Source organism: Lemur catta, chromosome 10 (genome assembly GCF_020740605.2).
Source record: "Lemur catta isolate mLemCat1 chromosome 10, mLemCat1.pri, whole genome shotgun sequence".
Lineage (NCBI taxonomy): Eukaryota > Metazoa > Chordata > Mammalia > Primates > Lemuridae > Lemur > Lemur catta.
The window spans coordinates 5,229,924-5,251,902 of NC_059137.1; the positions used below are offsets into that span (position 1 = coordinate 5,229,924).

Genomic DNA, 21,979 nt, shown 5'->3' on the forward strand with positions numbered 1-21,979 from the left:
TTTCCAGGGGGCAGATTTCGAGAAAGGTCCAGAAAAGAGGGCGCTGGCCATAGGAGGCCCTTCGGTGTCTAAGGACCGAGGCTGGGAGGGGAGGTTAAAGGGCTCCAGAGACCAGCTTTGTTTAGTCCTTTCAAGGCAATCATTTCCAGAGCAAGAGCCATACCCGCCTCTGGTCACAAGAGAATTTGTGCCAAGTTCTGCGCAAAGCCCTTTAGATGTATGATTTCGTGTAATCTTTAAGACATCCAGGTCACCCAAGGGTTTCTATTATTAATAACACTTAATTGATGAGGTAAGGGAAGCAGAGAAATTGGGGAAATTCTCCAGAAGTCCTCGGCCAGAAAGTAGTGGAGGCAGGATTAGAATTCAAGTTGTCTGGATAATGCTAACTGATAATATCACACAGTCCTATGGAGAAGAAATTTCTGTAGTGGAATTATGTCAATATTCTAGAACAGAGATTCTTAACTTGCCCCTGGGTAGGCTCCAGGGGGGCAGATTCTGCCACTTAATGTTGGTAAGCCAAGCCTGCTTCTCAGTTGTAAAACAAGGATGACATAGTTGAACCTGCCTTGAAGGTTGCTGTGAGAAGTAAATGAAGTTCAGCTGCCTCAGACCCAACATGCAGGACACAATCTGTTACTACATTAGCTAACTCTTCTCAATCTGCTGAGCCAGAACCATCCCCCAAATACACCAGTTAAGACATTGGTAAGTTTATCTGGTTTATTTCCAGTCTGTACAGATGATATCGCGCCCCCTACACACCCACATGCACACACACAAACATACTTCATCCACCTGAATTTGCCCGACAATCTCTCCTTTCACATCATAGGGACAAAGCCATGCTTAGTTACATTAGTTAGATTTGGTCTTTCAGAAGGAAGGCAGTTGAAGTCCCAAGAAGCTACCCCCCTAGCTAGAGAAGTATTAATAAGAGTCCTAGAGCCAACAGCCACAACCTGAAATACACGCAGATGCCCCCTTTCCAGGGACCACTCTTGAGACCCTCTCTTCCCAGTGGAGTTCCAAGAAAAAGTGAAGGGACTGATGGGATTTCCCAGGACACCCCCCCCACCCCAATCAATGAGAGAACCCTCTTTCCTGCCTTCCCAGAAGCTGGGGACACACCAGTTTGCTCTCCTCTCTTAAGGAGGCTTCCTGCAGCCTTGTAAACTGTGGAACCCTCTGACATACGCCTGATTGGTTCTGCCTATTTCACTGAGTGACGAATAGGGACACTGAATGAGTCTTCAAGGGAGGCTTATCTTCCTCAAAGGTTTCAGCCTGTTCCAGAGAGGAAAGGCAGTGGGAAGGGGTGAGGGACAGGCAGTTGCTAAACTAATGATCTCAGGAAGAAAAAAAAAAAAAAAAGGAAGGGGTGGGAGTAGGATTTTACATTTACAGGGAGGAATGTTTTGCTGGAGTTTAAACTTCAACTAGGCCTGTGCATCTGAAGCAGATCCTTAAGCTGAAGATCAGCCAGTCATGGCCAAATAATCTTGCTGCTGAACTGGTTGAAACCAGCGGATTAACCCAACCTGGCCATTTCCTCATTCCCTCCCCGCTTCCCTCCCTCAAGCTGCTGTAGAGGCAGCACCTTGGGCCCTTCATCATGGAACACTAAGGAGCTGCAGGGATCCCACACTGGCTCCAGCCACCAACAGCCCCTAGTCCTTTCCAAGTTAAGGTTTTGCAAAGGTTCCTCCAAGACTCTTAACCTGTCTCAGGCCAAGCTGTGCTCCCCAAGACTGCAGGGCAGTGGCAGTTACCCCTATTATCCTGACCCTTCCTAACATTCACTGTCATTGTCCGGATCTGACTTCCTACTAGACTCTAAATTCCATGGGTCTGTCCATTTCACTTCTGGGTTCTTAACCCTTGGCCTATAGCAGTGCTTAATAAATATGTTCAGTGAATAAGTGTGTCTAAGTCCTGAGCGGGCAGAGTAAGGGACTCCAGAACACAGGCAGGGTCCAGTGAGTTCCCTACTCAGCCAAGATGGGGCCAAGTCTGACATCCTTCTGCGTGGGCTCTGAGAGGCAGCTCTCTGAGGCTCAGCCAAGAAGCTGTAGGGGAGGGAGAACTGCAGAAGGAGGCCTGGCCCTTACCCAAACCCCGATGCTGACTCGGAGCCACTGGGGAGGGCAGGTCCTGGCCCAGGGCTTTCAGAGTGAGGGAAGCTTTACTCAGGTGCTGACCTAGGAGACTGCCCCTCCCCACCTGCCCCTGTTTTCATCGCTGATGAGGTAGCCCAGAGCAGAGATGAGGTGGGGGCAGGGTACCTGAACACCTGGGCTCCAGTCCAGGCTCTTCCTTGGGCAAGGCACTTAATCCCTGTGGGCAACCACAGTTTCCTCACCTGTGAAGTGAGAGGACTGGCCTGGCTAACCTACAGGGGTGATCCGGGCTCTAAAATCCTGGAGTCCATAAGAAAGGACACAGGTGACCCCAATCCAATTTCCAAGTTCAAGGTTTTGAGTGATTTGGGAAGAGACAGTAGACACAGCACATGTCAGGACAATGTGGGAGGACTTAAAGCTTATAAAAGATGGTCAATAAATATCTGCTGAATGAATGAATGAATGGATGGTGTGAGGAGGGTAGGAAGGCAAATGAGGGAAGTGTAGTCGGGTTTCAAGCCGACCGCAATGAGAAGGGCAACCTATTTCTCAGCTCTTGGCTGAACAGTGGTGCTGTCTGCAGGAGTGCTTTACTCCTCATCCTCCCATCCTGCGACCCGAGCATCCCCACTAAAAACCAGGGCTGCACTGAGCTGAGCCTTCCCCTAAGGCCTCTGACCTCATCTCTACCTCTGAAGCCCTGTGCTGCCCCAGCAAGGAATTGTGGGGCTGCACCCTCCCTCCCTCCGAGCTGCCCATGAAGGTGTGGCCAGGGAGCAAGACCAGAGGGTTCCTTCTGGTACCTTCTCGAAGGGCTCAAGTTGCCAAGCTCCTTTCGTTTCCACCTTTGGTCACATCGTTGAGGATGAGAAGAGGTGTGGCCTAGGGGAATTGGCTGAGGCAGTGGGCACCAGGTGGCCATGTCCTGGATGAGCCCAGAGTGCTGGAACCACAGAGCTATCTGAGGAAACCCTAATGAGGCCCTGCATCCTTGTCCCTATTCCAAGGTCTTCAGAAAGTGGGCTGGGGTCCTCACCAGGGCCAGAACCTGACCTTAGCTCAGAGACCTTCTGGAAGGATGGACAAGTGTGGGGAACATAGGCTTCCAGCCGCCCTGCCCTGGCCCTGCCCCCTCTGGTTTTTGGTTTGATGTCAGCCCTTCTGCACAGGGAGGGGAGAAGGAGGGAAGAAGAGAAGGAGGGGACCCAAGGCTTAGGATTCCCCAACCTAGTGCCCCTTTAAGGCAGATAATCTGTGCTTTACAAAGACATTGATGAAAACACAAACACACGAACATCAAACAAGTAAGACAAATCACAATGAGTCAGGAAGGGCAGAGAGGAGCAGGGGTGGGCAGGTGGGACGGGGGTCCAGGCGGGGTCCTCAGGGCAGGCTAGCAATGTCTCTCTCTGGAGGGGGGCCAACTGGCTTGGGGCCGCTCTCGTTGGCTTTTCCTTCAAACATCATGACTCTGGTTTGGAGATGGAGAAAAGAAAAAAGAAAACAGGATTAGGACTCCCTCTCTCATCCAGGGAAAGATCATCCCAGCTTTATGTCAGCAGGGTCCTCAGATCTGTTCTCCAGTGGGACCCTCGCGGAAGCCAAAGACAGCAACCTTGAGCAAGGGGCTGCTAGTCCCATTTTACAGAGGAGAAAACTGAGGCACAGAGTGGCAATGTGGCGACTCGGAAGCACACAGGCCATCCAAGGCAGAGGCAGGCTGAGACTCTAGGCCTCTGGCTCTGAGGCCGTGCCCCTCCCCAACCATGCTGCCTGGAGGAGGCTGAGCGAGGCTGGGCCATGGCTCTGCTCAGGGCCCCTTCAGCTCTTCAAAAACCTTCTCCCTGCTGAGAGTACAGTCTGAGGGGTAGAGGGCAGGGGTTCAGAGTATAATCTCCGGGGGGACAGCCTGGATGCACATGCCAGCTCTGCTATTTCCCAGCTGGCTCCGTCAAGCACGACACTCAACCTCTTTGGTCCTCAGCATTTCCTCCTGCAAGGGGATCCTAACGCTCTGGCCAGACTGAACCATGAGCTGGTGACCTGGTTACTCGGCCTCCTTGGGCTTCCATGAACTCCTTCATAAAATGAGACATGTATATTTTACCTTCGTACTCAAAAACTTATTTCATAAAAGCCAAGTGAGTATCCTTTCAGATGTGACAAATGACAGTGAGACTCTCCAGGGACTAGGGACTCTGTAACCCTCTCCAGTGTGGAAGCTTCGGTGATGTGCTCTCGTATATTAGGCGTTTGCCGCTGGCCAAACACTGGGCTGGAATCATCGGTTGTGTCACTTCATTAGCCTTCAGGACAACATTTCACAGGAGACGTGTTTGATCTCCCCTATTTTACAGACGGAGAAACTGAGGCTTGTGGACCTTAGGTAACTTGCCCAAGGTCATTTCAATAGCAAGTGATAGCATCAAGATTCAAATTCTACCTCCCTTTACAGCCAATTCTGACTATTTTATGCTCACAGCCTGTGGGGGGAGTGGAGCTGTTTTACAAATGAGGAAACTGAGGCTCGGAAAGTTCTGACAGATTTATCACCATCGTCACCATCACCATCTTCACAGTTGCCACTTACTGAGCGCTGATGCTGCCAGACGCTCTGCTATAGGCTAATTTCCCCTGCAAGGTGCATATTAACATGACCATTTGACAGATGAAGAAAGTAAGTTCAGGTCACACGACGTGTTACCTACTGGCTGGGGAATGGCTCGGGCGCCCTGAGCCGGGGTGTCTCTGCCCAGAGTGACTTTGCCTTCAGAGGCCCAGGGGAGGTCAGGAGGTACTCACAGCTTGAGGACGGCCGACCGTTTCCCCAGCATCATGTTCACAAAGTCTCGGTAGGAAATGGTGTCGCTGACCCCACCTGTCACCTCTGAGATCATCTTCTTCATCTCCAGGTGGGTCTTGGGGACGCCAAGCTTCTCCATCATCCTCTTTAAAGACATCAGGTCTGCCGGAGGGAAGGCAGGTCTGTGAAGCGGAGACAGGCTGCCGGGGGCCCAGCGGGGAAGCTGGGAAGGCTCCGCTCCGTCACCCACGCCAGAGGCTTGGCGCGAGATCCCTCCCTGGAGTCTGCGGTCAAGGCGTTTCTCCTCCAGGGAGGATGAGCCCATCGCACCTGCTCTCTCCAGAGGCAGTGGAGACTAGTGGTTAGGGACCTGGGCTCTGGAGTCGGACAGACCTGCGTTGGCATTGAGCTCTGCTATTCCTGGCTGTGGGACCTGGGGCAAACTACTTAGCCTCTCTGAGCCCCTGCTCCCGCCAACGGTGGAATGGGTGGAAGGGATCCTTCACAGGGACGGCATATGGTCCCTGCAGAGCAGGTAGGTGCTCAGCAAGGGAGCTGCTGTTCCTCATACCATCATTGTTATCTTGCTGTTCCCTGCAGCTAGGGTGTGTGTGTGCCCACTCTCCTGCCACTCAGGGAGTCACTGCCTAGCGATGGGGGGGTCAGGGAGACGGTCCGACCTCAGGCATTTTTTTTTTTTTTTTTGAGACAGCATCTCACTCTGTTGCCTGGGCTAGAGTGCCGTGGCATCAGCCTCACTCACGGCAACCTCAAACTCCTGGGCTCAAGTGATCCTCCTGCCTCAGCCTCCCGAGTAGCTGGGACTACAGGTATGCGCCACCATGCCCGGCTAATTTTTTCTATATGTTTTTAGTTGGCCTGCTAATTTCTTTCTATTTTTTTTTAGTAGAGATGGGGTCTCACTCTTGCTCAGGCTGGTCTCGAATTCCTGACCTCGAGTGATCCACCCGCCTCAGCCTCCCAGAGTGCTAGGATTACAGGCTTGAGCCACCGCACCCGGCCTGACCCCAGGCATCGAAAGCCACTCTCCTGGGTCCCGGGTGGCAGGGGGCTCCTCCCCACCTGCCACTCCCACCCAGCTGTCCTGAGGCTCTGCCTTGGTTGGAAGGGAAAGGATGCCAAAAATATCCTATGCAGCAGGAAAACCAACAAAAGAACAAAATTCAAGAAAAACAAGGGAGGCACCAAAAAGTCACTACACCCGAGAGGAGTTGCTGCCTTGGCCCTCCCCAGCTCCCACCAAGATCTGAGGCAATTTCCTTGAGATTGTGCTTCTGCGAACAATGGCTGAGCAGAGGATGGCAGGAGCCGGGGCTGGGTGCAGGGCTGTGGGCAGCGTGTGGCCAGCAGGGCAGGCGGGACGGGGGCCAAGCCTGAAGGTGCCAGGATGTCCAGGCATTTCAAAGACAGCTGGGCAGCCTTGCCCAGGAAAGGGCAAGAGGGCACCACACACAGCCGTCAGACTCTAGCTGGCAAGACCTTTCTGAGCAGTTTGGCAAGATGCTTCAAAAGCCTTTGACCCACAATAACCAGTAGGCTGGGTGCAGTGGCTCACGCCTGTGATCCCAGCACTTTGGAAGGCCAGGATGGGAGAATTGCTTGAGCCCTGGAATTTGAGGCTGCAGTTAGCTATGATTTCACCACTCTACTCTAGCCTGGGTGACAGAGTGAGACCACATCTTAAAAAAATAAAAAGAAAAGAAAGAACCAGCAATGTGAACAAAGATTCACGTACAAAGATGTTCTTTACAGAATTATCAATAATAGTTAAAATTAGAAGGCATCTAAATGGTCGATACTAAGATGTTGGCTGAAGGTAGTACAGTCCATCCCTACAATGGAATATTATGCAGCCATTAACTATATGTCAAAGGAAAAATCAATCATAAATCAAAATATTCACCAGGCCAGGTGAATGGCATAGTATAGCTTGTGCCTATAATCTGAGCATGGTGGGAGGCCGAGGCAGGACGATCAGTTGAGGCCAGGACTTTGAGACCAGCCTGAGCAACACAGTAAGACCCCATCTCTATAAAACAAAATTTTTAAATTAGGCATGGTGGTACATGCCTGTAGTCCCAGCTACTCAGGAGGCTGAGGCAGGAGGATCACTTGAGCCCAGGAGTTTGAGGTTGCTGTGAGCTATGATGATGCCACTGCACTCTAGCCCAGCTGACAGAGTGAGATTGTGTATCAAAAAAAAAAAAAAAAAAAGGAGTGGAAGGATATAAACCAAAATGTTTACAGCAGTTATTTCTGGGAGGTGGGACGGTAACTGACATATTTTTGTCTATGTGCTTTGCTGTGTCTCCCAACATTTTTTACAATGAAAATGTATTAATTTGATAAGCCAAAATTTTTTTTCTAAAGAAAAAGTGATCGAAATATTCAAAAGGGGGAAGAGAGAGAGGCCAGAGGAAAGAGGAGCAGAAATGCCAGTGGCAGCGGCAACTCCAGGGGCACAGGGGACAGGAGAGAGAGAACCTGCTCAGAACCAGAGGCTGGGCCTGGGCCTCCCTCCCCACGACCAGCCGCCCCAAGCAGTCGCTCCACTGGTCTGAGTCTCGGTTCCTCAGCGCAAGATGGAGACCCTCAAATGGCCTTGGCTGCGTCATTGCTGGTAAGACCCAGCTGTGGCCCATCAGAATGTAAGTGCCACATGACAGGGTGTCACCCCCAGCACCTGGACAGCAGGAAGCAATTAAGGGTCTGCTGGAGGAGGAACTGACATATATAAAAACACCTTGGCAACTGCAGAAACCATACCATGGAAACGCCAGCTCCCTGGGCCAGGGAGTCAACTGCCTGTCCACCCTAAAGTGGCCTGAGTGTCTCCAGCCCTGAGCAGAGCGTGGCACCCTCCATTCTGAGTCCCTGTAGCACCTGGGGTGGGAGGCTGAGGGGTGGGTGGGCAGGTGGGGGGCAAGCAGTGGAGCCTGGGCAGAGGCAGAAGGGCTCAGTGGCTCAGCTGCCCTGCCGGTGGGGGAAGCTGCAGCGCATGTTCATCGCTCTCATGGGACCACCCCATGCAGCTCACCCAAGCGGGGTCACGGGGGCTCTTTGGACCCTCAAATCCTCTACCGAGCACCCTCCTCCCCCAACACACTCAAGGCCTCACTCACCAATCTCGCCTTCATTGTTCAGGTCAAACTCCATGTACTTCTCTGGAAATCACAGGGCAAAAACTGGCATTAGCTTGAAAGTAGCATCTCTCTTTGCAGGGACCCAGTGACTCACTTGAGGGCAAATGACCAGGTCCTCAGGAGCCCATACCACCCTCCTCACCCACAAGGGGTTCCTGACCCAAGGTCCCCAGCATCGCAGCCACAGTCTCTGGAGAAGGAGCTCATCCTGCCTGGAACACTCTCCTACAGGTCCCGCGGGGTAAAGAGGGCTGGGGGCCGCTCTGACCCTCTTAGGAGAGCAGCTGCTTCTCCCAGGTCCCCACCAGCGCGGGCCAACTGCAGCTGAGCCAGCTGCAAAGCCACTAGACCCGATTCCTAGTCCTGGAGATTCGGATTCAGTGGGTGTAGGAAGGGCAGGCCGGGCGCAGGTGATGGCGTGTTTTCGGAGTGTCCCAGGTGATTCTGGTGGGATCCAGGTGTGGGAACCACTGATTTAAGGAGTCCCTGTGGTTCTGACAGCAGGACAAAACCTGTGGGGCTGCCCTCGCCACAAAGTGGCACCTACAGTTTCCAGAGTCTCACAGACCCTCGCCTCAAACCTCACATACAGACTGAGTTAAAATTCCCGTTAAGGAGTCCAGGAAAACCTCCAACAGGGAGGGAAGATAATGCGGAGTAATGAGCGTGGTACCTTCTGACAAGGGCAGTACGTCAAGTGAACCGTGTGGCCTTGGCAGGTCAGCCCTGGTCAGCAGAGTGGCCAGTGTAAGCAAGCCGAGGTCCCTGGGTGGCCTTGCTGCTCCCGGCCACTCCTACCTGCTCCAGCTCGCTGCCCTCTGCCTGGAATGTTCCCCCAGGCATGCTCAGGGCTCCCCACCCCCCCACCCATCCTCCCTCCACCGTCTGTTTCTCACCACAGCACCTACCCACGACCCTAGACCTTTGAATTTCTCTGCTGTTTACACCACTCCCCCACCCCCTAGAAGGCGGGGCTTGTGTGTTCCCTGTGGTACCCCCAGGCCGGGAATGGGCCTGGCACGGAGCAAGCGCTCATCTGGAGAGAAAAGAATGAGCGATTAGAGGCCCCTCTAGCCGCTTCCCGGCACAACTTCCTGCAGTTCTGGTCTGGCCCAACAGACCCAGTCCTACACCCCAGGAAACAGAGTGGACGTCAGACCCCCAAGACCCTGTGCCTCCTCCCAGAGCCACCCCTCAACAGTGGCCGCTGGACACAGAGAGAAGGGAAAAGAGGACCCTCCTGCAGGCAGCTGGGACAGGGTGGGGACAGAGCGGTCTTTTTTCTATTTCTCTTTTCTCTTAATGTGAAAAGCATCATGGCATAACGGTTCAGAGCAGGGGCTTTGGAGCCAGACCGACGGGGTTAAGTCCCAGCTCTGCTCTGGGTAGTCTGTGTGTCCCCTGCCAATGACCTCCCCGACCCGAGCCTGAATTCCTCCGTCTGTGTAGGACCAGGAGCACCACTGCCCTCCCGCTGGGCTGGGTGACCTGGGAAGCGCCCCGTGCCCTGTGAGAAGTGCTTCACTCAGGTCGATGCCTAACAAATGCCAGCTGGTATTAATATTATTGGCCACCCATGTCCTGTCCAAGGACAACTAAGCTGTAAGTGATTTTAGGATCACTTGGCAGGTCCTTGTCCCTGCATCCAGGAGGATGCCATGCTGCAACCTCTCGGGACAGAGATGTGACTCCAGGACACTTGCCGTGTGTCGTCCAGGGAGCCCAGGGCTCCTCCCCCGAGAGCATCCCAGGCAGGAGAGGTGGATCTGCCGTGCTCCACATGTGCACGGCTCCTTTCCTTTCGAGGTGCTGGCTGGGACCCAAGCACCAGGGCCCCGAACAGAGGGACCTTTATGCTGCCCCTCTCCGCACACAGGCTTCCAGGCCCTGTTTTCTTTTCATCTGTGCTGCTGGGACTCAGTGGGCAGAAACTCTGCCCCCCTGCCTCACTGTGGCGACACAAACGTCCATTCTCCGCGGGGGCTCCTGAGACTCTCGCTGCAGAGGGGGAGAGGCAAGGGCTGTTCACAAAGAGCTGATTGTGTGCAGGGGCCCGGAGCAAGCAGGCCCTGGCGGCTGACGGGAGCCAACCTGAGCCCCACTGGCAGCCGGGGAGACAGAGGGGCAGGGCTGGGCCGGGCCTGCAGGCCAGGGGTCAGGGGGTCTGCAGTGGCAGGGAGGCAGGTGGAGGGGCCCGCCCCCACCTCTCAGGGGCCCATCTCCAGACCTGCTAAGAAGAGGGCGTTCGGGATGCAACAGGCCACAGCCTAGCCCCATGGGGCTAAGGGGCCAGCCCAGCTCCCCCGGATGCCCACGCAGCCAGCCCCGGCTTACCTTTGAAGGCTGCGAGCTTTTCTGGAAGGTTCTCTTCATCACTGTACTTCTGGTCACAGAGAAACTCCTACAGAGGCAAGAGGACAGTGATGAGCATCAGGGGGCAGAGGTCACCCACACGTGGGCCCATTGTCTGGGTGCCTCCTCTCCGGACGGGTGGCCAGGCCTGGCCAGACAGGGTTTGTCCTGTGCCTGTCCCGGCTTCCCGTCGCCCTCAGAGGCAGATCTGCACGGTCCGCCCTGGGGTGGGAAGCTGAGCGGGCTGGGGAGGGCCCTGGAGGGTCGGCTCCAGCAGACTAAACCCTTCGGCAGCCGCTGAGTTACCAGTGCTGGGAACTGCGTCTCACCCGGGGCACCCGGCGGGGATCCGTGAAGCTGCCAGCTCCAAAGACAAGCTACTCAGTTCCGTTGTTAACTTCTTAGGTCTGTGATCCTGAGCTAATTAATTCCTCGCTGCACCTGTACTGCCTCGTCTAGCAAGCGGGGTGATTATCACAGCTGTTTCTTGAGTTTGTATGAGAATCCGATGAGAGTGTGTAAACCACTCTAGGCATAGAGGAAGTCTCAATAAACAGCAGGGGTGGTGTTACTGGTCTCTGCTCTAGCTAGAAAATGACTGTACTTTGCTTGGGAGGACACCTCTCACCTGTTTCCTTACCTGTAAAATGGGGGTGTCAATCCCTGGCCTGTCTTCCCCTCAGATGCTTGGAGAGATTCAAATGAGTCTTTCAGAACCCCCTGGGGGCCGGGGGATGGGAAGGATTAGATCCAGGGTGAAGCACTTACCTACATGATCTCTTTGGATCTCCCAGTAGCCACAAGAGGTAGCTACTATTATTATGCCCATTTTACAGATGAGGAAACTGAGGCTCACAAGCCAGAGCTTCTACTCAGCTCCATCTCATTTACAGCCCACACCCCTGGTCCTGACACTCAGGTATGGGCACATTGCAGGTGTTCACCTGGCCTGGTCTCCGGCCTGAAAACGGAAACCTCCAAATGAGTGAATACCTGCTATGCAGGGCACAGTGCCAGCTATTTTATATGCCTTGTGGCTAATCTTCCAGCAGCCTAGAACCTACATTCAGACGGGGACACAGGACATGTTCCCATCTTGCCACTCAGACGCTGCAAATCCCCTCTCTTCTCTAGAGCTCACCTTCCTCATTGCTGAGCTGCCGACAGGGCATTGCTCCCCCATTCGTGCACTCACGGAACACTTTTTGAGGGACACGATGTACACTGCAGTGCGCTAGGCACCAAGGGAGCGGGAGAGACCACGTGAATAAGGTTCCTCTCCTAAAATTACAGATAGTCCAGGGTTTAAAATGATGTTCAGTGTAATCCACGTCAGTCATTTGATCTGTTGCTAAATTCCTGCCATAATTTCCCACTACATGATGACCAAGTCTGTACTGTACTTACATATCTCCCGGGACAGAGAACTCATTACCTTTCCAGGCTTCTGTAAATGCCCAAGAGGCTGAAAGTAGAATAGGGGATGACACGGACCTAGATGACTATAGCAATCTGGGTTTGGATATCTCAGTCCTCTCTTTACAAGCTGTGAAATGGGCACAGTAAGATGCACCTACGCCCCGACGGGTACAATCCACCGGCGTTGGGCAACCCTCAGCGTTGGGCTCCTGTGTCACCGCTCCATAAGCAACAGGTACGATTATGAGTACGAGGCAGAATGGCCCCTTCTGCGTCTCAAGTTCCTCCACGTTAACCGAGCGCCCTTTGACCGCAGGAGAAGCCCACCGGGCACCGCGGCTCCCCTCGCTGGGCTGGGAGAGAGGTCTGGTTGCCCTCTGGGCTGACTGTGGCAGGCACCCTGTTATCTCACTAAATCCTCACAGCCACCACTGTTCTGATGTTACAAGTTAGAACCTGAGGACCAGAGAGGTTAAACATGTCCACAGGCAGCTGAAGGAGCCCAGGGCTGGTTTGGAACCTGTTTCTGTCAGGCTCCGGCAGCTGGGCAGAGGGCAGCCCCGGGGCCCATGGGGTCTCACTGGCTTGGCCCAACCCACTCGAGGCCCCATTACCATGCACCGGGCGCAGCGCTAGATCCTTCTCCCGCAGGCTGCAGTCTGCCTCCTCCCGCTGGCTCCGTGGAGGACTTCCTTTCTTCTTGGCTCCCTCTCCTAGCTCCTGGGCACTGCTCTCCCACCCCATTCTCTGACCAAGAGTAGGACAATTAACTTTTGTCTGTGACCCTGAGCAAACCAGGCAACTCCCGACCTGTGTCTGTCCAGTGGAGGGACATATTAGATCAGTGGTTCCCAGACTTTGGGGTCACACAGACAAGAAACGTTTTTAAAGGGGGGCGGGGAAGCGCTAATATATGCTGCCAAGTTTTTATTTTGCCAAGACTCTTTAGTCAATTACCAATGACTGTTGCCATAAGTTGAGAAAAGGACATTTCATAAAAGTAGGAAGTTCTCAGTCTCTGGATTTTTAAATGGAACCCACTTAGCCTAGGTCTGACTCACCACATTGCCCCTACGTTCCATCCACTTTACCACGAACTGGCAAAGCTTCGTGGGGAGGCACAGAGCGCAGGCAAGTCCCGTGGCTGGGGGCCGCTGGGGAGAGTGGGAGGGCCCCTCCAGAAATGCTGCCCAGCCCGAGCCTGTCTGCGCGCGTGTACCGACCAGCCCTAGGGACCCAGCCCTAGGGACGCGGGCTGGCAGACGGGGTTCAGGGGGAAGGACAGTCCCTGATCTGGAGACAAATCCCATGCAGACAGACGGACACAGAGCCACCATGAAGAGCAAGGGCAAGAGCACATGAACTGCAGGTGTGGCTGGACCCTGCTCGGGCTGCACCCCTGCCCGCAGCGCTCTTCCCCCACACACCTGCGTGGTTCTCTCCCTCACTCCTCCCAGCTTTTGCTCAATGTCATCTCAACGTGGCCAACCAACCCTGCCTGCCTGTGGCAGCCCACATTTATCTTGCTCTGCTTCTCCTCTCCTTCCAGGGGATGAGTCACCCCTGACACGACACACACTGTCATTGCTTAGGGGGTTACTGTCCCTGTCTGCTGCCCCTGCCATAATGCAGGTTGCACACAGTAGGTGCTCAATAAGTATGTGCAGGATGAGTGACCGGATGGAGACTCAGAGAGGAGAGATAACTTGCCCCACGCAGCAGACTGGCCACGGGCCGCGCTGGGCTGGATTCCATGGCAGAGGCTGCTGGGGCTCCCTCCCTACACAGAGCCCAGGAGCAGAAGCCACCGAGGAGGTGGTGCCAGGTGGTGTCGGGAGGCGGTGGGGAGGAAGCAGGTCCTCAGGACCTAGCAGACATATTTAGCATCTTGTGCCCCTCAGATGCCCAGCACCCAGCAGCGCCCAGCACATAGTTGGCACTTAGTAAACATCTGCTGAAGGAACGGAGAAGCATGCCATCTGGGCCAGAGCCACTTCCTCCACCCTCACCCCTGCAGTGGTCGGGCAGCTTTGCAAAAGTGTGTGCCTATGTGACACAGACTGGAAGGGACTCAGGGATTGGACCCAGTTTTCCTTAGAGCCAAAAATGACAAATGCTTGAGCCACAGAGTGACAGGGCAGGAGAAGCAGCTGACCCGCTTGTGCGTGGGCGGGCAGCCCTCCCTGGGCCTGGGCTGAGGGCAGCTGTGCGGGCCATGCCTTGGTCGGGGCAGGCAGGCGGCAGGGCCGCGGCTCCGCGGCTGGGCTGCCCGCGCCCACCTCCCAGCTGCGGATTCTTCATTTCTGCTCATGCACAGCCACAGCTTCTTTCCTCCAGGCCACCTCCCCGCCTCCGCCTGCCCAGCCTTGGGGCACAGCCACGCCCAGTGGGCAGGTGTCCTGTCCACCCAGGACTTGCAGCTAGAAGCCGCCCCGAGTGTTTGGAAGAAAAACCAAAGGAAAAGAGGGCAAGCGCGAGCCAGAATGCCTGAGTTTGAGGTTACTTAGCAGCTGTGTGAAAATGACTTCCTGCCTGTGCCTCAGTTTCCTCATCTGTAGGAAGAATTAAAGAGATCTTACCTCGAAGGCCTGTCCTGAGAACTACAGTGTGTAAGGAAATACATGTACGTTTAACAGCACCCGGCGCTTGGCAAATATTAAGTAAATGTTAGCTATTTATTATTATTTTTTCTAACATTTGTATCCATAGAAGCATATAACCCCATAGGAAGCAGACTCTCCCCCATAACCGGCATAGGCTGGTTAGAGTTTCTCTCTCCCCTTCCTCAGTTTCCCCACTGACAGATGGGACGCCTGAGGCCCAGAGAGGTTGCTCAAGATTACAAAGTTTTAACAATTCCAAGTCTACCTCCCTTCCCCATCCCAACTCCCTCCCTGCCCCAAACAAGGAGAAGGTGGCCTGGCCACAGGTTTGGGGGCAAAGAAAGTCAATACTAGGAGTTCTCTTTCTTCCTGGGCAGCTGCAGGTCATTCTGGAGGCCGGGGAACCACTCTATTGCCCTCCAGGGGGATGGAGGTTGAACGATTTATTCTAATCCAACCCACACTCCCAGCCCAAGCCACGGTCTCTCTGGGTGGTAGAAACTGCTGGGTGGGGAGCAGGTGTGAGGGTGCCTGGAAGTGGCCACTGATATGCAGACGGGTGAGTCTGAGGCCTCAGTGGCCTGATCAGTCCCTGGCAAAGAGCCAGGAATTGCAAGCAGGCAGGAGTGGGGTGGGGTGACAAACAGGAAGCAGCGAGCCCACTTGCCAGTCCCCAAGGGCCAGAGTGTCCAAGGATGGGGCTCAGGAGGTAGCAGAGCTCTTAAAACATCTGCCCAGCCACAGAACCCAGACGGACTCCTCAGAGGACCCAGTTCACCCTCCTGTTCAATAGCTGGAGAAACCAAGTCACCAGAAGGGACTACTCTTGCCTCAAGTCACAATGGTTGCAAGCCCCACATAACTCCCCGGGCGCAGGGTGTGCTGGGCACAGGGGCAGGGGAGGTAGCGTCAGGCTGCCGGGGTCCCTATCCCAGCTCAGCACTTACTGGCTCTGTGGCCCTGGGCAGCCTGCCCTACCACCCTGGGCCCAGTTTCCTCATCTATGAAACAGGATCATACGACAGGTAGAAGCTTCTCATTGAGTTTCTGTAAGGATTAAATGAGCTAACTGCATAGAGAGAGCCCGGCTCCCGGTCCGCTTGCTAAGTGTCAGCAATCACTATTATGTGTCGGGGTCACTCAAACTCAAGCCACACCAAGAGACAAGTGTGTGGCGGGGGGAAGGGCAGAGAAAACATCCATGACTTTCTGTGCCCCTCCTTGTGCCATGAGGTCCTCCCAGTGAGCCTTGGCCCTCGGGCCACCCCTCCTCAAGGGCAAGGTTCACTCTGTCCTCAGACTCCTGGCCGACCTGGCAGGGACGGAGCACTCCCATCGCAGCCCCTCCCGGTCACTTACGACCTGGGATGCACATCAGAGTCCCTGCGGGAGCCCGTCCAAGCGCTCATGCCCAGGAGGGGCTATTTCCAAAATCATCGGAGGTTGGCAGCCCCTGCTGTGTCCCGCCTCTGGAGCCCTGCCACCTGCCCGCTCCTCCTACTTAACTCTCTTTCTGGGCTGGTACCTCTAGCACCTGCTCACGGCCCCTCGCTCCTGGCCCTCCAGGCGGGTCTTTATGTATCAGCTGCAGCAGAATTTTGGGGTGGGCGCATATCACCATCTTGGAGGCCATCCAAGGGGCTGGTGGCTACAGCCCCGGGTGAGAGCTCCAGGGACAGGCAGCACCACCCGGGGAGGGCGCTTCTGACGCAGCCCACGGCTCTTAAAGGGCCAGGACCAGGCCACGAATGGCCGGCCTGGGGCCTAGTGCCTAGTGCCTGACACCTGGCGAGTAGCAGGTGCCTGTAACGTGCACCCACAGGGACAGTGGGCTCACATTCCCCACAGCAGCTCGGGGGCCCAATCCGGACACGGCGTCCTCGCCAATAGAGGGGGCAGCTGAAGAAAAACACCCCACCAGCTACAGAAGTGAAGCAGCCCCTGGAGAAATTCCATCTCCAGCTTCCTGTGCCGTGGCCACACCGGGGTCATAACCAGCCGGACCTGCGCGGGACACTCTGAATCCTCAGAGCCTCACGTGGCCGCTTATCGCCATCTCCCTTATAATATATTTAGGAAGAGCAAGAGAGACGGGTGCCTGGCAATGCCAGCTGGGCACATTCACCTGGGCAGGGACAGGTGGTACTGCCAGGTACACAGGAAAAGAGACACATCTGTGTGGCTGCCTGGGTCAGGTCTCAGAGGTCCCTTCCGCTGGGGGAGGGCAGGGGATACGTACACCCCTGGGCAGAGACACCCAGCCTGCCCTGCCCAGCTGTCTCCCGGTACAGCTGGCACATGGGCTCTGAAATAACCAGTAGGCACCTAAATGTGCCGGGGAATGGTGAGTGCCCTTCATCCGACCCCGGAGGGCTAGGACGTCGGGACAGTAGCCAGAGATCGTTATCCACATAAGCAGGAGAGGCCTGTGTCACAGCGAGGCTGCAGCCACCTGTGGACAGGGGCCAGCTGGGCCATGGGCAGCGTGTGGAGTCAGACAGACCTGGTTTGAATCCTGGCTCTGCCACTTCCTGGCTGGGTGACCTTGGGCAGGTGACTTCAGCCAAGCCTCCTGTTTCCTCATCTCTAAGATGGGAGTCATAACAATCCCTGTCCCCTGGGCTGTTGGCAAACCGGAGCGCTCTGTCAAGAGGGACCAGTGAGACAACAACACAGGCAGGAGCTCAGCCACGACTCACGACACTCGGTTAAAGATCCCCCCACCCCCCCATAGCTGGCTGGAGCAGCCCTCGCGGTCCTCCGGGCCCCTCTGGCTCGGCCCCGGGGCACAGGCACACTTAGGGGCATCGCCAGCCCCCACAGCCTCTCTCTGTCCCTGTGGGAAGCTGGAGAAAATTTCTCCTGTTGCCATATAAGGCTGGGCCTGGCTGGCCTGGGGTCACTTCCCGTGTCATCGGGGCGCAGAGAATGCCAGCTATGTGGGGGGAGTGGGAGGTGCTCGCGGTCTGCCAGCTCCAGCAGTGCGGATATGTCCACACTCGCAGGCCCCGCCGAGCTCAGAGATAAGAATATAGGTGAGGTTCAAACTGCAGCTGCTCCACCAGGCAACTCACTCGGCCCCTCCGAGTCTGGATTTCTGTAAAATGGGAGCAGCAAGCGGTGCCTTGTCACTCCAAGGTCAGAGCGAGCATTCAGTGAGGCATACCAAGTGCAGGAAATGGGTAACAAAACTAAAGTGAGACCAAAAAAGGTGCATTTTCATACAGCTCCCTTGCCTTCCTTCCTCTACCAGGACCTCTAGGCCCACCGAGTCTTCTATTTTTACTCTTGAACCCCCCATAATAACAATAGCTAAGACGGAGCTACCCACCGCCCTCTGGAAGCTGGCCTGCATCAGGGGAGGAGAAAGGCCCCAAAGGGAACTCGGGTGTTGGCCCAGAGAGGCCCCCAGAGCCGCCAGCCAGGCTGGGCTCTGTCCCAGGCAGCAGCCGCAACAGTGCCCAAGCTGCCTGGCACAGCAGTTGGTGACCCCCCGGCAATGAGTCGTGAAGCCCGGTTCTGCAGGGCTTCCTGCTTCCACGGGGCCACTGGGCAGCCGTTCAGCCCAGCCCCTCAGAATCCGCACTGCAGTGGGGCAGTGAAGCTGTACCCCCAAGGAAGGCAGTCGGGCTGCTCACACTGTGCCCTAGAATGCACTCCCCAGAGACCCTCCACCGCAGCCATGGCCAGGGGTGAACTGGACTCGGACCCCCACGCAGAGCGGTTCCCCCACAGTCTGCAAAGAGCTCCCACCTGCTTCTTTCTGCTGTCGCAGGGACTGGCGAGGGAGCAGGGATCGCTGCTCCCATTGCAGGCTGAGCAGCCAGTATGGGCCACAACATACCTCCCACTCCCTGCACCTTGAGGCCCCAAACAAATGATAACAATCGGGACAGCAGCCTGCTCTCCCAGGTACTTTATGTAGATTATCTCACTGAAAAATCACAACCACCACCATCTCTTTCTGGAGAGGAAGGCCCAGAGAGATGCAGCGGCGTGCCCAGGGCCACAGGCCAGTACTCTGCGGCCTGCCTCACCGTGGGCCATCCCGCCCTGCTGTGGTGGGGAAGCAGCTCAAGCTTCCAGGTCGATCCTGGAGCCTCCTTCCCACAGGAACCCAGACCCTGGGTCCCAGCAGCCCTACAGCAGCCTGGACTCACGTGGTGGGTCTCAGAACAGCATCCGGCAGGGGAAGGACCCTGGATTGCAAGCTCTGCCACTGGCTCCTGTGTGGCCTGGGGTCAGCTGCTTGCCTTCTCTGGGCATTGGGATCCTGAGGTGGTGAGACCACAGCTCCTTCTTGCTCACTCTCCCCAATCCCAGTGCTGACTGGATCAGTGCAGATGGCCACATTCCTCCCCTTTCTGAGCCAAGCCAGTCCACTTCCCAAAACAACCCTGTAGCTGCCTCCCACCTTCTAGAGCTGCCTCCCCAAGGGCAGAGTTGGCACGGGAAGTCCCACACACTCTCAGCTCTTCTGGCTTGTCCAACAACGGTCACTTCACTCCCCATCTCCAGCTGTCTCTGGCTCAGGGTCCTGCCAGCTCAGAACCTGCCCGGCCCAGTGGCCCAGGGGGTTATATGAGGTCAGGGTCCCAGGCTCCTGTCCAGAGAGCAAGAGCAGCCAAGACTGAGGCCGGGTTGGTGCACAGTGACCTGGGAGGGAGCCCAGCAGTGACCCCACTCCCCTGGGAGCCCCAGCCAGATGTCCAGGCAACCTTTCAGCTGCTGTGCCCAAGATCACACCAAGAGGCAGAGTGAGGGTGGCAGTGAGGTGGCCGGAGTCTACCTGGAGGGACCCTGAGGTCCCCGAGTCCTCCATGGGACACCTATACCCAGTGGACTGAAAACAGACAGGTGGCCCACTTCTAAGCAGTCCAACAACACAGAGGAGGGACTCAAGACTGCAAGCTGCTAGCAAGAAGGAACACTATATACAAGCACGTCCCAGCCCCTGGACCCACCTCCCACAGCCTCCTCCAGAGCTCTGCTGACACCACCAGCAGGCTACTTTGGGACTCTGAGCTGGGCTCAGATCCCGGGTGACCAGCGCTCTGGGGGAGCCAGCAGGGGTAATGCCCAGGCTTGTTTAGTGGGCATGCCTCTGCCACAAATTAGGAAGGAACCTGGTGGATGTCACCCTCAGGAAATAATTCTAGTACCATGTGAGGGCTTCTCGGCTGCCAGGTGCTGGACGCTACATGCCTTCCCTCACTGAGCCCTCGCAGTGACGCTGCTCGGAGGAGAGGCCTCGCTGAAGACCACTGAGCTGCCACCTGATGGAAGCCAGACCTAAGGCCAGGTCTTGGGGAAGCCTAAAGCCACTGGCTGTGCTGCCTTTGAGCTTTGGCCAAACCAGACAGGTCCTGACATCTTTTCTTATCTTCTAGAATCTACATGGTCATTAAGCAAACTTATAGAGCTCCCACTGGGTGCCTGGCAGGATTTCTTCCTAGGAATCCACCAAGAGCAAGCAAAGCATCAGGTCCCTAGGGCAACCCTTCCTAAAAGCAGGAGTGCAAAAGAGTGGTGTGTTTGGAGGCGCAGGGAGGCAGCAGACCACAGGGAACCGCCAGCATCTGCCAGTGAGCCTGTGTTTGGCGGCGGAGAGAGCCCTGGCCCGGGTCCCTTCCCGCCAAATCCCTGCGGCCGGTCCCCAGCGGGCTTGTGCGGAGCCCCGAGCCGAGCCCGCGGCATCCAGCTCCCCGCCGGGCCCCACCTCCCCAGCCTGAGAGTAACAACTTGCAACCCGAGACGCTAGGCCAGGAGCGGGGAGGTGGAGGCGGACCTACCTGGCGTGGAGGCGACAGGGCTGGGGCGGAGGGAGGCAGTGGGGGAACCCAGGGAAGGGGAGAAGGGGGTGGATGTGGCGGCGGGCACGGCCTCGCGGACCGAGGTGGCACCCGCTCGGCGCGCGGCTGGGCGACCCGCGAGCGGCGCTGGCGGCAGGGCTTACCCGGTTGATCTCGGCCAGCCTCCTCTCCTGCCGGGCTTTGAGCAAGCCGAACGCCTTCCCTCCTGGAGGAGACAAAGAGGCGGCCGGGGCAGCGGGGGCCTCCGCGGGCCGCGCACCCCGCCCCCGCCCGGTTCCCGCGCGCCCCGGCCCCCGCCGTCGGCCCGGCGCGCACAGGTGGCGCCCGGGGACGCCGGGCGTGGGACGGCGTGGGGACAGCGGCGCCTACCTTGGAACCTGTTGCCGAGCGCGACTGACATGGTGAGCACCGGCTCCCGCCAGCTCGGGACTCGCGGGCGCGGCGAGGGACAGCGGAGAGGGACTGGCGCCTGGTCCGAGCTCGGCTGCGTGTGGCGGCGGGACGGAAGGGCGGGGGGAGGGCGCGCGCGGCCGGACACACCCCTCCCCCGGCTGCCCGCCCCCCCTCCCCGCCCTCCCCGCCTCCCGCCGCCCGGGCCCCGGCATCAAAGCGGCTATTATGCGGGACGCGGGCCCCCGCCTGCCCCTCCGCCCGAGGACGCGGAAAACGCTCCGCGCCTGCCGGCCCCAGCCTCCCTCTGCGCTGCTCCCCGGACTGGCAAGTCCCTTCCCCAGAAACAATACGGGACGATCTTAGCTGGAACTTCGTGCAGCAGTTGTGAGGATCCAATGCTCTGCGCGCGGCGGGGAGTCAGCGCTCAACCCACCGAGGCCGTCGCATTGCTGTTATCCTGAGCGCAGCTTGGCGCTGTGACACCTCAACCCAATTGGAATGAATTCGTGTCTTGTTAATAAAACCCACGATTGGGCACTCGTTATGCACCATATACTTCGCACTGAGCGCCAGTCATTTCATTCTCAAAACTCTATGAAATAGGACTCGCATTGCCGTTTGTAGACCAGAAAAGCCAGGAAGCTGAAGCCTGGGGTGCAAACTCGCCAGGATGATGCACCGGCCCATAGTTCTGGAACAGTGGAGCTCAGGGTGCAGGAACTTGGACTTGTAACTGGGGTGACTGTGAAATCCAGTGTCCAAATCAGGACAGTCTGGGGATTAAGGGGGCACTCCAGCTAGGCTGGGGCCACAGGCTTAGATGGGGATTGTCCTGAGCAAATGGCACACCTGGTCACTGGTAACAGCCCTGCTGCACACACTGAGCGTGTCTCTGGGGATCAGATCCAGAAGTCTCCTTCCCCACAGCCGTCCCCATCTTGACCCCTAGGACTGGGATCCTGAGATCAGCTGCTCAACTTTTTTTCTGTGGCTGCCCCTGGAGAGGGAAGTGGCCAGGCTGCCCCCAGCCAGGGGCTAGGCAGAATGGGCTGGGGCCGACCTCAGCCAGCACAGCCAGTGCCTGCTTTTCCTAAGCGACTCTCCTCTGCCCAGTCGCTCCTAGGGTTTGGATCAAGCCAAGCTCTATGACCTCGGGCAAGCCACTTGACCTGGCCAAGCCTCAGTCCCCTAATCTGCACAGTGGAGGAAATAAGAATTTCTCACTAAGCAGAGGCTTTTGTAACTCATTGCTTTCTGGGTGGTTTATGCAGATAGAAAAAGTTTGGAGGGCAGACGGCTTAGGAGT

General features: G+C 56.5%; 1 protein-coding gene across 1 annotated transcript; it reads right to left on the reverse strand.

Annotated features, from left to right (window-relative positions):
• Positions 1 to 712: 712 nt before the first annotated feature.
• AIF1L (allograft inflammatory factor 1 like) lies at positions 713 to 20,813 on the reverse strand. Its single transcript, XM_045563727.1, has 6 exons — positions 20,650 to 20,813; positions 20,424 to 20,485; positions 10,428 to 10,494; positions 8,073 to 8,114; positions 4,929 to 5,091; positions 713 to 3,597 (listed from the first exon to the last, which is right to left on the reverse strand). Exons 1-6 carry the CDS (start codon positions 20,678 to 20,680, stop codon positions 3,510 to 3,512), a joined length of 453 nt encoding a protein of 150 aa, XP_045419683.1. The 5' UTR covers positions 20,681 to 20,813; the 3' UTR covers positions 713 to 3,509.
• Positions 20,814 to 21,979: the final 1,166 nt, after the last annotated feature.

Bases quoted from the DNA above. Each gene is read 5' to 3' on its own strand.
- AIF1L (XM_045563727.1), bottom strand. From the start codon at position 20,680: ATGTCAGTCGCGCTCGGCAACAGGTTCCAAG. The intron at 8,115-10,427 runs GTAAGCCGGGGC...TGTGATTTCCAG, and splicing joins AAAGCTCGCAGCCTTCAAAG to AGAAGTACATGGAGTTTGAC. The intron at 3,598-4,928 runs GTGAGTACCTCC...TCTCCAAACCAG, and splicing joins CGGTCGGCCGTCCTCAAGCT to AGTCATGATGTTTGAAGGAA.